This window comes from Aphelocoma coerulescens, chromosome 6, assembly GCF_041296385.1.
Source record: "Aphelocoma coerulescens isolate FSJ_1873_10779 chromosome 6, UR_Acoe_1.0, whole genome shotgun sequence".
Taxonomy (NCBI): domain Eukaryota; kingdom Metazoa; phylum Chordata; class Aves; order Passeriformes; family Corvidae; genus Aphelocoma; species Aphelocoma coerulescens.
Genome location: NC_091020.1, coordinates 17,150,027 through 17,165,065, shown reverse-complemented (window position 1 = coordinate 17,165,065; position 15,039 = coordinate 17,150,027). Strand labels below are relative to the sequence as shown.

The 15,039-nt window shown below is 44.9% G+C and overlaps 1 protein-coding gene across 1 annotated transcript; it reads right to left on the bottom strand.

Moving 5' to 3' along the window:
• Window positions 1-159: 159 nt before the first annotated feature.
• On the bottom strand, window positions 160-11,241 carry NOLC1 (nucleolar and coiled-body phosphoprotein 1). The gene is made up of 14 exons (XM_069019475.1): window positions 11,109-11,241; window positions 10,966-11,021; window positions 10,760-10,881; window positions 9,559-9,674; window positions 8,624-8,765; window positions 8,010-8,113; window positions 7,210-7,360; window positions 6,558-6,698; window positions 6,076-6,165; window positions 4,625-4,771; window positions 3,856-4,401; window positions 3,002-3,114; window positions 2,532-2,612; window positions 160-2,283 (listed from the first exon to the last, which is right to left on the bottom strand). Exons 1-14 carry the CDS (start codon window positions 11,217-11,219, stop codon window positions 2,125-2,127), a joined length of 2,079 nt encoding a protein of 692 aa, XP_068875576.1. The 5' UTR covers window positions 11,220-11,241; the 3' UTR covers window positions 160-2,124.
• Between the last annotated feature and the right edge of the window lie 3,798 nt (window positions 11,242-15,039).

Below are 15,039 nucleotides of genomic sequence, written 5' to 3'. Positions count from 1 at the left end.
ACCTTTCACTTCTGAAGGTCTGTTACATGCCCACAATCACGTAATAAGATGACAAGAAGGGATTGTAGCCAGATGTAGAGACAGTGCTGTTACACTCAAGCACTGGTACCCTTTTCCCACCCACTATTCCAGATCTTTAACTACCAGATCCACTCAGACTACAAAGGCAGCAATCTTTATTTTCTGACACATTAAATTCTCACACATTATGGACTTTTTAAAAAACCTCAAAGCATGAAAGTAAAGAGTTTCAAATGTAAGATCCTGATAAACAGAAAAAAGAGGGCGAATGACAAGAAAGATGATGTTCAAATCCCCATGCAGAAAATACTCTTCCCACCTTCCTTTGGCCTCTAACCTTTACTTTCTTGTAATAATCATGGTCTTCTGGGCCCTTCTGCACTGTAGCCTTGAATCCAGGCCACAGCGATTGTGCAAGCCAGAAGGGAAGTCCTGGAAAATGCTCACTGGAAAAAGTTGCCACTCATGTACATGGGAGTGGCTCATCAAGTCTCATCCAACCCTCAATTAAGTGACACTAATTTGCTTTGCACACAAACATAGCTTCCTGTAACAAGGCTCTTCTCACTGGCACCCTTTGGGGAGGGAATGGAAACATGGAAATCAGGCTCTGCACTACCTCAGTGGCTGTTTACTACGTGGGATAAGCGTATCTCACAGCCCACTACTCCATTTCCCAAACATGCACTACCACTACTCAATTCATACTGGCTGTAGGCTCAACCCACTGCTCCTCAAACTAGTTAACCCACCTAAGAGAGGGCAAAGTATCTGGGGGAGTATTTTCTACCAGATGCAAAGCAGCACCTAAGTAAGGAGGCAGTCACACAACTGAGTGAATGCAAGCCCACTCCTCAGCAGCAGTAGGCCATTATACTGTCAGTTGCTCATGAAATCTGTCTAGGCTGCAAGTTTCTCAACTTGTCTGTGGCTCCCCATACTGAACATATCCTTGTACTTAGTACTTCAAACCTTACAGCACCAGGGTTTATTTGCCTTAGTGCTAACAGGAAAGTGGCATTTTATTTCTCAAGAGGGATTTAACAGATGGAAAACAGTTCCAAGACCAAGAGATCCAAGTCAGAATTTAAGGCATTTATGATACATTCATCTAGATTCTAATAAGCTGCAGCTCACATTGCTGGCAGTAAGCGTAAGCTGGCACATTTTACGTTCAGACAGAACAAGGAGTAATGCCACACTGCAGCCAGAGCCTCTGAAACAAAAACACTGCTTATTCACCTCTGCCTTTTGTTAAGAGGCCTCTATCTCCTCGGTCTCCTTTTTTCTCCCCACCAAGTGAAACTTCACAACCCCCATGCAGGCAAGTTTCTGTACACTCCACTCCCCAGCTACACTAATGGAAGTGTTTATCAAGAGTGCCACAGCAATACTATAGACCTTGGTCTTTCTGACAATAGCCCCCACCTTGCAACTGCAATCAATACTGTTACTCAACTACTAAGACGTATTTAGAGACTGCTTCTCCAAGTAGTCTGGTTAGTGGCCTCCACAGGAGTGCAAGAAAGAAGAAAGTAGGTATTTATTGCAAGGTGAAACCATGAAAGAAAACAGAAGAGGAACCCTGACACACTACAAGGATAAACTTGAAATGTCAGGTGAGGTTGGGGATTACAGCCAGAGTGCTCAAATCAGTTGTTATTCTCATAGTAACTAGTGAGAGGCAAGTGACAATACTTGCCTTTTCACAGGTATTAGAGTTAAACTGGCTGACAAAGAAATGGGAAGTTAAAATACAGGACAATGATTTCTCTTTCTTCTACTAGATGGGCAGGAAACCAGAAGTAAAAATCACTGCCAGCCTTTTAAAATAAGACTGTAGAAAATATAAGTCTTGGAGGTCACCCTAGTGGTGCCATTAACACCAGCTTAAGGATGGTTTCAAATTAGGAGACTAAAACAAAATTAGAAATAAAAGGGGGAAACACCAACCATTCTCCCACATCCCTACACTGGAGCTGCCTGCCCCACAAGGGGCTAGGGGAGGTAGCATTCCAGGCAGGCCTGACATCCATAATGTCCATATGCCCATCCAAGATGTTCTGGTGAGCAGATGGCTTATGAATTCCAAAGGAAACATTCTCAGTCACTTTCAAACTTGACGGAATTGACTTGGGTCGATATAGTGCCCCCACGGTAGCTGCCTCGTTTTTTCTTTGTTTTCTCATGGCGGAAAGATTTGCCTTTAGTGTATTTCAGGATATTGTTAGCCTTCTCACCCCAGTCACCAGCTGCTCCTTTCTGTGAGGGATGGAGGGGGAGAAAAAGAAATTCAAGTCAGTACCCAAGAGAGTGAAGGCAATGCTTTGCACTTCACTGCACCCAGCAAACCCCAGTACATTCACACTGGAGCTGATACCGCTCTCCCATGCGCCTCCTGGTGGAAAAAGTTCTCACCAAAACCACTCCCCAGAAGCACACCGAGGCTGCTCTGCAGACATGCACTTGCAGAGACCAAACGTTATCACTCTGGCACTACCTAGCCCTACCTTTGCTTCAAACGAGTTATCTGCCACACGGGCATCCACCTCAATCTCTTCTTCCCTTACGCGTCGGAATGGAGAGGACGGCTGTCGAGAAAGAAAACAAGACACAGTAAGCACATACAAACACCCAATATTTCTTTAGCAACAACCTCCTTCCTTGCCCTGCAGATATGGAGCCCTCTTCACATCACCTCAATCTTCAAGTGTTTTTCAGATTCATGATTCTTTCCCTGCTTCAGATCAGGCAGCTCAGGACTGCTCCCGTGCAAGTATATCCAAACAGCTTTGGCCAGAATAATATTATGTTCTTATGTGCACTCCCTAGGGTTCTCCGGACAAAGTTTAAGTGCTTGAGGAGCAAAAATACAAATAATCCTGTGGGCCCAACCACCAAGAAAAACCCCAAACCAGCCTACTTGTTCAGAAGGCAGAGATGCCCCTTCAGCCAGTTGCTATAGTCCACCCTCACTCACCCGTTTCACCTTGGGAACTGTGTGTGGTGTTTTGGCTTTGATCTTTGCTTTTTTACTGTGTGGTGTCTCTGGCTCTGGAACATCCTCCCTCTTCTGTTTCTTCCCAATTGTGCCTGTCAGATGCACAGCAGTAAAACTTTAAAGGCATTGTTGGGAAAAGTAATGGCTTCTGTTCCCCAGAAAGCAAACCCAATGTTGACACATTCCATTTCTCACAGGTGTGAGAACTGGTGCCTGCATTACTTCACCCAGAAAACAGACTGCTGTACCAGACACCAACAGAAATACTGAGTCAGCAAGGATCTTCCCATCCTATCCTAATGGATAAAATTTTATGGAATAGGGTAGCTCTATATTAATGATTTTTTGATTTTTGAGAGAGTTCTGGTCAAAATCTGCCAGATTTTGGATCCATGCCACATGCACTTGCACACATCACTAGTGCATCACTAGTTGTTTTCCTCCTGGAGGGTTACAGATTGAGGTTGTGCACTGGGGCATCAACTGTGGTGTCCCACTCCACACAGCCAAGGTCCTCCAGCAGTCTGCTTTGCTGTCACTGTATCGTGTGCATGCACAGATGGCAACTGGCAACAACTACATAGAAAAGTACTTCACATTACCACAAATTTCACTGCCAGCACCTATGCAATACAGACAAAAAGGATCCCACCAAATTCAAAACTAGCCCTTCCGTCTTACTACTGCAGCAGATGGCATAATCAAGTAACACACAGAGATTAGACTAAGTATTGTTTCAGGAAGTCTTCCACTCATGCTTAGCTCAGTAACACTGCCTGACACACCCACTTCCCAATCTGATGCACACAGACTCCCCAGACTGTCAGTAATACCTCCATTGACTTTTCCAGTCTCTTCTTCAGAGCTGCTTTCACTGCTACTACTGCTGCCACCAGCTGGCTTAGACTTCATGTTGTTAGCAGCTGCTGCAGATGCTTTTGCTTTGGCCTTAGAACCATTCTGCACCCCTTTCACTGCCTTTTTACACTTCCCACCCTCTTCACTGGAACTATCTGATGAGCTGCTGCTACTACTAGAAGCAGCTGCCTTCTTCCCCACAGTTGCTTTTGCTGCTCCTGTAGATTTGGTGGCTGGTTTCCCTGCTGGCTTTTCTTCTTCACTGCTTGAGCTATCAGAGTCAGATGTGTCTGCTTTGGGAGCTGGAGTAGAAGGTTTGGACAGTGGCTTAGCCACTTTGCCAGCTGGTTTAGCTGGAGGGCCTTTCTTCTTCTTCTCATCCTCAGAACTGCTGGAGCTGCTATCTGAATCAGAGCTACTTTGTGCTTTCTTTGTGGCAGCTGGTGACTTTTTTGCCGCAGGGGTTGCCGCTTTAGTTGAGGGCTTCACAGGAGCTGCCTTCTTGTCAGAACTATCAGAATCTAGAATGGAAAGAAAAAGCATTCAAGACTAAGTCCCATTCCTTCAATACAAGGCTAACATACAGATTTAGTGTTCATACACGGTGCACTTCATTATCTGCTTGAAACAACACTGCAACGGGTATTCCTGTTCAACTGCACCCTCAGACCCTGCCTAGAAACACAGAGGTCTGAACAAGAACAACATGCACACATAAATTCTCCTTCTCTCCCACCCCAATACCTGAGCTGTCTGAGGAAGAACTGGAGTCTTTCTTTGCTTGTCCAGGCTTGACAACCACTTTTGCTGGTTTGGAAGCATTCTTTATCACAGGTTGTTTAGCTGGGAGCTTATTCCCTACCTTCTTTTTATCATCTTCAGAGCTAGAATCTAAAAAAAAAAAAAAAAAAAAAAAAATTCTTCAAGTTAATAGGCTTCATGTGCAAGTTACTTTAGTGGTAACATGTATGTAACTTATGGGTAAGTGAAAAGCAAAATGGCTTGTGCCTCAAGGCTGAGCTACTAGGTAACTGGCAAGCATTTGATGAACACTTGAATGGTCAGGGGACAGCATTTATCTTTCCATGCATCTTCTTTGTTGGGAGAAAGTGGAAACAAACAGTTTAAGTTCTTCACTAATGCATGCATGAGGAAGTAGATATTTGGAGAATAATGTAGGAGAAGAAGTACTGAATAAAGAATTGGAGAAAGTACCAGTATCATGAAACTTGGGGAGAAGAAACACTGAAAAAGAATCCCTGTGGTAAGGATCAAAAAAACCATACCAAAAATTAAGAGATAAAGTTGACAAAGCATACAAAGTGAGGTGGCAGCAGCACAGTATCTCATTTTAGCTACTTCCTGCATCAGATGAGAAAGCAGCAGTTTGAAAACGGAGACTCTTGAGTACAAATACACCTTTGTATTGTGTTACATCAATCTGGAATACTAAACCTGATCTATTCCAGTATTTCTGAGCACTTTAGTAACATCAATCAAAAACTTGACAATTCTGAGAGAAACTAGGCAACAAAACCAGAAAACACAGAACTGCTGATACTCACTGGAGTATCACACAACCTAGTCCTAGGCCTAGCTGTCTGCAGACTGGCAGCTGCCACCCAGTCCCTGCCATGGCACCAGAGATGCTGAGGTATGCCACAGGAGCATCTTGAACTCAGAGGGAAATGTAGCACACAGAGAACTTACATGGGAAATACCAGGCCTCAAACCTGGTTGACAGGAGAGACAAAGCACACCACCCCCATTTCTAGGGTCACATTAGGAGAAGGCAGGCATCTTCTATTTTCAACTTCATATGATGATTACATTTTTATTTCAGAAACTTCTCCAAACACAATGGAATAACAAACCCCAAAAAGCTCAAGACATGGATGCTGAAGAAGAGTTTAACCATTAAACTTCTGGGAGAAACTTGATACACAATTCCCCCCCCCTTCCCCTTTCCATCCAGCAATATGGGGACCTTTCTGCACTTGCCAATGGTCTTGTCTCATGGTCACACTCCATCCTGCATAGCAGGCTGCTGGTTTTCAATTTCACATCTTGCTAGTCAGGGAGACTCTGAAGCTTTTAAGCTCATACGCTAAGGCTCTTAGATGCACCACTATAGAGCAACTTGGCCAGTAAAAAACATTAACACAAAAGAATCAGAACTTGATTTCTTGAATTACCTGAGTCACTGTCAGAACTGGATTCAGCCTTCTTGCTAGTCACAGCTTTCTTCTGGGGGACAGGGATTGTTTTAGCTACTACTGCTTTGCCTGCAAAAGCAAGTTTAAAATTAATAGGCCACATCAACACCAAACCTTTGTCCCAAGATCCAAACCTTTCCAGCTGTGAAAAAGCTCCATTCTCAGTACACCACTCAGCCAGCCCACTGGAAGCCACACAAGAACTTGGCTTATTCCCACTAAACTAGATTCTGATGACTTTTCAAACCGGCATGTGCAAATCCAACCTGACCAGAGTTCAGCTCCACAAGTTGTACACAGTGTTGTTTGGGATGCCCTTCAAATTAATCAGAAGCTTCCAGAAGAGCAAACAGCAACACAGAACAAAGACTAATGGCTTTTTCAAGGAAGCCAAGACCTTGCAAAAACCTTGTTGGCACAATGTAGTACTTCCCTTGCAGCCTCTCCTCCTCACAACATACCTGCTTCCGCCTTTGAGGGCACCTGCTCTGCCTCATCACTACTGTCTGAAGAGTCACTGCTCTCAGCCTTTTTTGCAGGAGCCTTAGCAAGGCCCTTCTTTGTCTGTGTTCCTTGAGGAGGTGGTACAGCACTGTACGGACCTATGTGAAGACAAACACAGCATTCAGATGCCTTCATGATAATGTCAGCAGCACAAGATGTTTGTTGTAGCTAGAATAAAGCACTTCTGCTATTCACTTATTCGCCTTCTGTAGCTACAGTCCAATACTAGCTTATAATTTGAACCATTATACCCACCCCACTGCTACCCCCGTTTCTACTCTAACTCTCCTCTTTGTGTTCAGTTGACTCAACCATCTCTGCAGAACTTTTCTCTGCACTTTTAGAACAGGAGCTTGTCACTAAACTTTCTCAGAAAAAAAACAGGTATGTCAATTTTTCATTGTTTTCATTTACTGCCTTCTCAAAACCTCTGGTTAGACAGTCAGACTGACCTTGGCTGATTGACCCTCTACTCAGACCAGCTCTCTACTGGAATCCTAAAGACAATATACTATACTGAACAGAGGCCCATTTAGCCCATCAGCTGGACTGCAACTGAATGGCCCTGGATACGTCACAAAAAACCCCAAATTAGTATTTTTTATGTACCCGACTTTGGCTTTTGTTTTGCAGGTGGCTTTTCATCATCTGAGCTGTCAGATGAGTCCTCACTACTGGAACTTTTCTTGGCACGTTTGGTTTTCCCTGGACATGCTTGAGCAGCTGCAGCTTTTGGCAGAGGTGATTTCTTCGGAACAGCCTTATCAAAAGAAATACACATTAAAAAAGGAAATTGCAGAAATCTTGTGGGGACAACTGGATGTGGACCTTGTTTAGTTCCATACCTCACTGAAGAGCAAATTCTGAAGACAAAGGGAAAAAGATTAACAGAGATTCTCAAGTGCAAATTTTAAACACATGAGCGTCATTGTCTTTCTAGCTCCTCTGCTATTGTTTTCTGCCCCATGAACCCCTAATGATGAGCTCCTCTGGACAAAGGGGCAGAGGACTGACTGAAATTTAGCAACTGTGATTAAAACCAACTATGATTATTTTTGTGTTGCAGGAAACGTTTTTAAACACTCACTAGTGGAAAACTCAAAGTTACAGATAGCGAAACATGAAAGAGTCAAGCCAAAGCAACTTTATATAATGGAAACACAATATGGTTATGACACAACAAGATATTTTCCTGTAAAGGAAGGAGCAGAGAAAGTAGTAAGGAGGTATTAGGGAAGAAAGCAGTACATGGAGAGATGCTGGAACACATAATCGCACTGTATGAAGGAGAAGGAGATATAGGAGTTATGTTGAGCACAGCATCTGTGTAGTCTGTGCCTGCAAGATGGTAACACCCAGTCTTACTATACCTCTACACTGTTCATAAACCTTTTCATGATCTAATTTACCTTTTTTGGTGCAGCCTTTTCCTCATCAGAATCTTCACTGCTGCTGCTACTGCTTTCTGCTTTTCCATTGACAGCTTTGACAGCAGCCTGGGCAGATTTACTTCCTTTTGAGAGAATTAAAAAGGGACATTGCAAAACATGCTATGGTAGACGACAGATAATTACATTGAGCAGTGAGTATCTTAGAGAGAAAAGAACCATGAAGCCTATAGGGCAGATTAAGGTAGTACAGCAAAACTGTTCGTTTATCCTACTGCAACCTTAGAGAAAGTTTCTGAAAACTGTCTCTTGTAGCTCAGGGGAAGTTCCAAAACCAAAGGCTATGTAAAGATCTTCTCTGCTTTTTGAGGGGAAGACAATGGTAAAAACAAACAGTTAAGATTGCTGACTACAGCTACCTATTCAAACAACACAGTGCTCAGAATCAGATGTTTTATTTGCACTCACTTCCACACCTCTGTGTCAGAAGAGACTGGACTGGAGTGCAAATGGCAGTGAAAGCAGATTTTCAGACTATGTTAATACATATGTCTTTGCATGTAGGTACAGTCCCCGGCACCCCTCCCCTGCTTTTTTGATTTTGCACTTTGCTCACGATACGCAGTAAGCGGTACCTGATTTAGGTGTTGCTGGTTTTGGTGGTTGCTTCTTTGGTGCTCCTTCATCCGAGCTGCTTGAGTCAGAGCTGGAACTCTCTGCTTTCTTCTGAGGCTGGATTTTGGTTCCAGCTGGCTTCACCACAGGTTTTGCACCTTTCTAAACAACAGGAGGAAAAACTGATTAACTCTCATAGTCGTGAAAAGGTAACAAGGCTAGTAAGACGGACATGTACACAGAATATAGAAACAGCTCTCTTTCACAGAGGTTACCATTTTGATTTGAAAACACTACTCTGCTTAGTGGTCAGAGTCTGAAAATCCTAGGATAAGAGTTTTGCTCTAGAAAACCTCCCAGAAATGCATTAGAACCCTCCTTTACACATCGGTCTTCAGTTCTGCCTCCTCAAAACGGGGCAGCTCTGAGGCTGGCACTGTTCTCTTCCTTCTACAGATCACACTACCTTGAAGACTGAAAATACTGACTGGGCAACTCTAGTTGGTCTCCTCTAGTGTACAATGTTATCACTCTTCCTGCCCTGTCATCATTCTTCCTCCCCTGCACTTCAAGACCACGACTGCAGCAAGAAAAAGGAAAGAGAAGATTCTCTTTTTACATAAACACAAATATATATAAAGATCCAACTTACAGTAGCAACTGTAACTAAATCTTTCTTTGCAAAGGAAGTAAGCCCTAGCAGTCTTAGAATAAAAGCAAGGAACAGACTTGGATATGAAACAAAGTAGGTGCTGGACAGATTTATTTTTACGGGGACCAGTCCAAATGGCACTACAGAAATGTCTTTTTGCATTGTATCTGCAGCAGCCAGTTCAGAACAGTGAACATAGTTCAGAACAAGTGAGCCCAATTTCACACACAATTCTGTTGGTCAAATTTGCTATTATTTATCACTGTCAAACGTGCATTAAAGAGGCTGGAAAGAAAAGCCAACCTTTGCTGGCTTCTTCTCCTCCTCTGAGTCTGAATCATCACTGGAGTCCTCACTGCTGCTCTCTGCCATCTTGGCTGCAGGAACTGCTTTTGCTTTGGGCACAGCTGGTGCTTTAGCTGCAAATAAGGGACAGCATACATTGATGACAAGTTAATTCTCAATTTTCATGTACCTATATCCTGCACTAGTGGGTATCAGGGCAAAATGATATATTAAGGTCATTAAACCACGACTGAAGTTCAAAACACTGACTTTGTTTCTTGAGCGCTGTGTGGCAGACTGCTCCAAAATGGGTAAGCAGAAAGATAAAACCAATTCTAGACTTTATCTTCGTCACACACAAATTTAAAAGCAGATGTCTATCACCAAAAAGGACAGCCCACAAAGAAAGAACACCCCCCCAAACTGAGACAGTATTAGCTGCATCTGCACACCTTCCAGCTTAAAGAAACCTGCTGAACAAGTACAGACCAGTGCTTGCAAAGAGAGCCCCTGCAATACCATGTTAAGGTTCCAAACACCTACATGTGTTTTAGCCAAATCCACTTCAAGGTTACTGATTGCTTTTTAATAATGTGGAGCAAAATAATTAATTTTGTCTCATGCTATATTTACAACTGTCTTTATCAAATAAAAATCAGATCTAAGTTGAAATTCAGCTTTAGGATGGCTCAAGTCGAAGACTTATTTTCTTTCTGTGTCTCTCCCTCTCCCCATTTATTCCTTCCCTCCCACAAATCTACTGCTAGACACACACACAGTCTTGTGTACAGTGATTAAGGAAAGATATAAGAACAGTTTCAGATAAAAGGGAAAAATACAGCTCACCACATAGCAAAGTGCAGTGGAGGGATGTATTTTATGACAGCACAGTACACGAGCTTGAGATAAAAAAGTGTAGCAACCTCACACAAGCAGCAGGTGAGTATGGATGCCTGGCGCTTCTCTGGAATGGCTAAAACCTTGTATGGGACACAAACTCTGCTGTGCCTGAATTGTAACAAGATAAAGAGATTACCCTTAGCTAGAATGAACATATCTTACGTGTCATGGGCGAAAACCCACATCAATCAATACAAACCTAGTCCCCGACAGCTGCTGAAAGACCTCAGAAGAGCTGCTGAAGTTGAGCTCTAAATGCACGTGAGAAGCCAATGCCAAACACAACCCCGGTCTGCACCAGGGCCGCTCACAAACCAACCTGGCTTCTTAGCGGGGGGTTTCTCATCCTCCTCGCTGGAGCTGTCACTGCTGCTGGCGGACGGCTTCCTCTTCGCCTGGCCGCCGTTCGGGACCAGCTTTCTCTTCTGGGCCGCGGGAGACCTGCGGGCAGAAGGGCTGAGCGGGGCCCTGGGGGCGCGGAACGGGCGGAGGGGCACCCGCGCCCCGCGGCCGGAGGGCACTTACCGCAGCCAGTAGGTGAAGATGTCCAGGAGGGAGGCCGAGTTGGGGTCCTGCTCCTTCTAAAGCGAAAGAGGCCGCGTCAGCCAGTGTCAGGCAGTCAATCGGTCAATCAGTCCCGCCCCCGCCCCGTCCCGCTCCCCGCTCACCGCCGCCGCCTCCCTGGCGAAGGCGCGCGCGGCGCCCTGGCAGCCGCTCTCGCGCAGGAACGCGAGCACGAGGGGGAACAGGTCGCTGGGCACCGCGCGCCGCTCCGCCATGATGCCCACGCCGACACGTGCCGCGCGCGCGCACGCGCCAACGGCTGCGTACGTGCGTGCGTACGTGCGTGCGTGCGTGCGTGCCGCCGCGGCCCCCCTCAGCGCTGCCGCATTGCCCGCGGTGGTGGCACGGGCGGGCTTCGGGACACTCCCGTAGTGAGGCGATGGGGAAGGGCCCCCTCAGTGCCAGCGCCTGCATCAAGGCAACACGCAGTGCCGAACGGCTGCCTATGGTGCGAAGGCAGAAGGGGGGCTGGGAACGACTCTGGAAGAGGGAAGCCTTAGACTTAAATCCACTTCTACTTATAATCCGTTTTAAATCACTCAAAGGAGAATGCTGGGGAGCAGGAGTAAGGAGCTAGGGGAGTGCTGGTCAGCAGGAGTAAGGCTGCTCCAGGGAGGAGAACCAGCTGGGAGCTGCGGGCAGTCTCAGTGCTGCCGGAGCCCTCAGCAGCACAGCACAGCCCCACATGGCTGGAACGCGGCAGGCTGGGCTAGGTGCTGATAACAGGGTTCGCCGGTAGTCTCAGGAAAGACGAGCTAAGAAGCAGCTGAACTCATACAGGAACGTACTGAATACTCAAATCTATACAGGAACAAATTGAGTTGGTAAAAGTAACACCGTGATCCTACAGCGACAAGCTAAAGGAGAGAGACAGAAAGGGAATTCGAGATAAGGCCACCTGCAATATAGACTTGAAGGGTTTCAAGGCTGGAGATAGGGCATGAAACACGTATAGCTCAAGTAAATGCTGAAGACCCAGGCCTGAGCTTAAGTGGAATTTCTGGACCTATAGAAAAGGGTGGATGTGGAAGCCCTAGATGAGGCTGAGCACGACAAGCTTAGCTTAGAACCCTGATAAGGATGAGATTTTATTCACCTGTTGTGTATTGCTGTGGCCTTATCCACTTTTCCAGGAAAGTTTTTTTCTTGCAAAACTGAAGGTTTGCTCTGATGGATGTAACTTTCTATTTCTGCCTTTGTTATGGATGGCACTTTCCTTGATTTTCTGCTATGAAGGTTGCTGAGGGCCAAGGAAGAAGAGAGTCCTGTGTTTAATGTCTAGATTTAGGGCTGCCAGGGTCAACAAAGCGGTGGTAGGTAGGCAGTGTTTTGCTTTTTACATTCCCCCTACCTAGCCCTCTGCACTTTACTGTTTCCAAATATTGCTGTTCTGTGCTGTGTGGGTGTTCCGTCCCTCAGTGCCTAATGAACGCATGCAGTTGGGTGGGCTCTGTTCTCAGCAAAGCATGCCTGTTGCTGGTGTTTCTGGAAGGCCCCATGTTTGCACTCATGGGGAAGTAAAAGTCAGCTCTTGTGATATTTTGTAACATTCATTTTGTACAGGTGCTGTAGCCTGTGTTGCAGAAAAGAGGTGTTCAACTGAGGTTTGGTTAAATATGTTTACTTGTTTTTGAGATGCCTCTGACCTGCCCTGCCTCTGTTATGTATGGAATAGCATGGGACTGTGTTGCAGAAAGGGAACTGTTTGTAGGAACTAACATTGCTTAGTTTTTGTAGTTTCCCTCTACAGTAGCCTACAGCTGCAAGCTTCATCTGCAAAGCTCAGCAAACTTTTGTGCTTTTGCCTGCATTAGAAAGGAAGAGATGCAGCTTTTGCTGGTAAACTACTGTTACTTTAGTCCTGCTGCCTGAAGTAACTGCTGTGAGGAACCAGGGAAATTACTGACTGTGTTTGCTTCACTGGCTCACTTTGCTTCCTCTGGTTAATAAGTATCTCCCCCTCCTGCCTGGTCTTTGCCAGTTATGTCCATTCCCTGTGCTGCGTGGCAGCTTCTCTTCAAAGGTGTGTGGCTCTCTAGATGTGTTCCCCTGTGTTGTGCCTGCAGCTGTCCAGATGACATGGCAGGGAAAGCCATTTTGTTTTTGTATTCCCCAAGGCAGTAGTAGAAAATCCCAGAATCTAAAAAGCAGGCAAATTCAACTGATTTATGTTGCTGCTTGTGAATTCCTTTGTTCCCCTCACCTACTCCTCATAAGTCTTTTCAGTCCTCTCCTTGGCTGCCTCTTTTGCTAAGGCTGCAGGGAGAGTTATGCAAAGGATCTTTTTAATATTACGGTGACTAAACTGCCCCCAGGACTCGAGGTGAGGCTGCTCCAGTGCAGAGCAGAGCGGGACAATCACCTCATTGCCTGGCTGGTGATGCTGTGCCTGATGCACCCCAGGACATGGTTGGCCCTCCTGGCTGCCAGGGCACTGCTGACTCACGTTCAACTTGCCATCAGCCAGGACCAGCGGGTCCATTTCTGCAGCACTGCTTTCCAGCCTCTCATTCCCCAGCTCATCTCAGAAGAGAACATTTCCATGAGAGGTCTCTAGCCTTTCCACTCTTTGTGACCAAGAAAAAGTGAGGAGAGAGGGCATGGCTATTCAAACACTTACTGAATCCTTTCCTTGTTACCCCTTGTAAGTACCTAGCAAAAGAAAGCAGTGGCTCCAGAAAGAACAATTTAGTCCCTTTTGGACAGGGATAAGACAGACCCTTGAGAATAATGCTGCAAATGCAGCTGTGTTCATATGCTGCAGTGAACTGAAGTGAGGAAAGACTTGAACAGTCAGTTTTGGGCAAGGTAAGATGAAATGTTCCCTCTATTTCCCTTTTTTTTTCTTAATTATTTCTTTAGGAGATTTGTAAGTGTTTCTTAGGCCTACTGTTCTAGGGTGTGAAGAGGCCTTTGCCTCGATTTGTCATCTGAGTTTTTAATTGGAGGTTGCTGAAACAACACACTAGCAGTTATTTTATTTAAGCTCATTTGTGGAGGCACATTAATTTCACTCTAGAGGCTTGGGAAGTTTAAATGCTAAAGTGGTTTGCTGTGGGCTCTGCATCGATTAAATAAAATGCAGAGTATCCTAAGTGGCACTGACAGACATGGAGAAGCCCTGTGGGTTCCCACGAAGCTGGAAGCTGACTCTGCTAACCCTCTCTGTGATACTGCAAGGCTTTAAAGAGAGAGAATTTAAAAGCTCATTTCATAAGGCATGTTGAAATTCTCATCTAACATCAGAGAGATGATTTTGTTTTTAATTTTTTATACTGCAAGTTAGAAGATACACAGCTTAACAAGGGAAATAATGTGGAACAGTCATAAAGTCATACGTGTGCTGATCCATCTGTTTTAATAGTTCTTAATATATACTTGCCGTTCCATAATAGTAACAGAATTTGCCTAGAGACTCTAGTTTTCAACTGGTTAACTTTTGCCTTTCACATTAATCCCAAATAAGTTATGTATTTGCACACTTCTCCAGTGCCCGTGTGTTCTTTATTCTAGTGTATATTTTGGGATGATTCCAACAGGAAAGTTACGGTTTCTTCTTTGCATACGTGGAGTTTCTCATAAGGCTCTATCATCAGGAAGTGCTTTTTGTCCTAGTACTTCCCTATTGTGAGAGCAAAGACTTCGGTTTTAGAAGACAGGCAGGGGCAGAGTTTGTAAGCTTAAAGTAGGTTTTGAGTAAAGAAAGATTTGGAGGTAACAAGAGAGTTTGACGAACTTCTAAGATAGAGTTGATTAGTGTAAAATAGTTGGTTCCTTTCTGCTTGTAACCACCTCTGTTCTAACATTAGTGGTGACATTAAGCTGCATACAGAATGTCCACTGACTGATTGGGAATGACTGCCTCGACTGGGAAGCCGGGTTGTAAGGGATCTGCTTTTGCTGTGCTGAAGTGCATCAGTGAAAGATCTCGCCGGTACAAGTGTTTTTTTCTAAGTTTGCAAAGGAATAGGCTGAATAATTTAGGCAGAATCTATTGCTTTGTCTTCAGTAACAAAATTACTAAGTTGATTCCTA

What these genes read in the sequence shown, in the direction of transcription:
- NOLC1 (XM_069019475.1), bottom strand. Translation starts at nt 11,219, where the DNA reads ATGGCGGAGCGGCGCGCGGTGCCCAGCGACCTGTTCCCCCTCGTGCTC. An exon ending in TCGCCAGGGAGGCGGCGGCG is followed by an intron (nt 11,022 to 11,108) that starts GTGAGCGGGGAG and finishes CTTTCGCTTTAG; the next exon opens with AAGGAGCAGGACCCCAACTC. An exon ending in GACTGGAAAAGTCAATGGAG is followed by an intron (nt 3,115 to 3,855) that starts GTATTACTGACA and finishes TGCATCTGACAG; the next exon opens with GCACAATTGGGAAGAAACAG.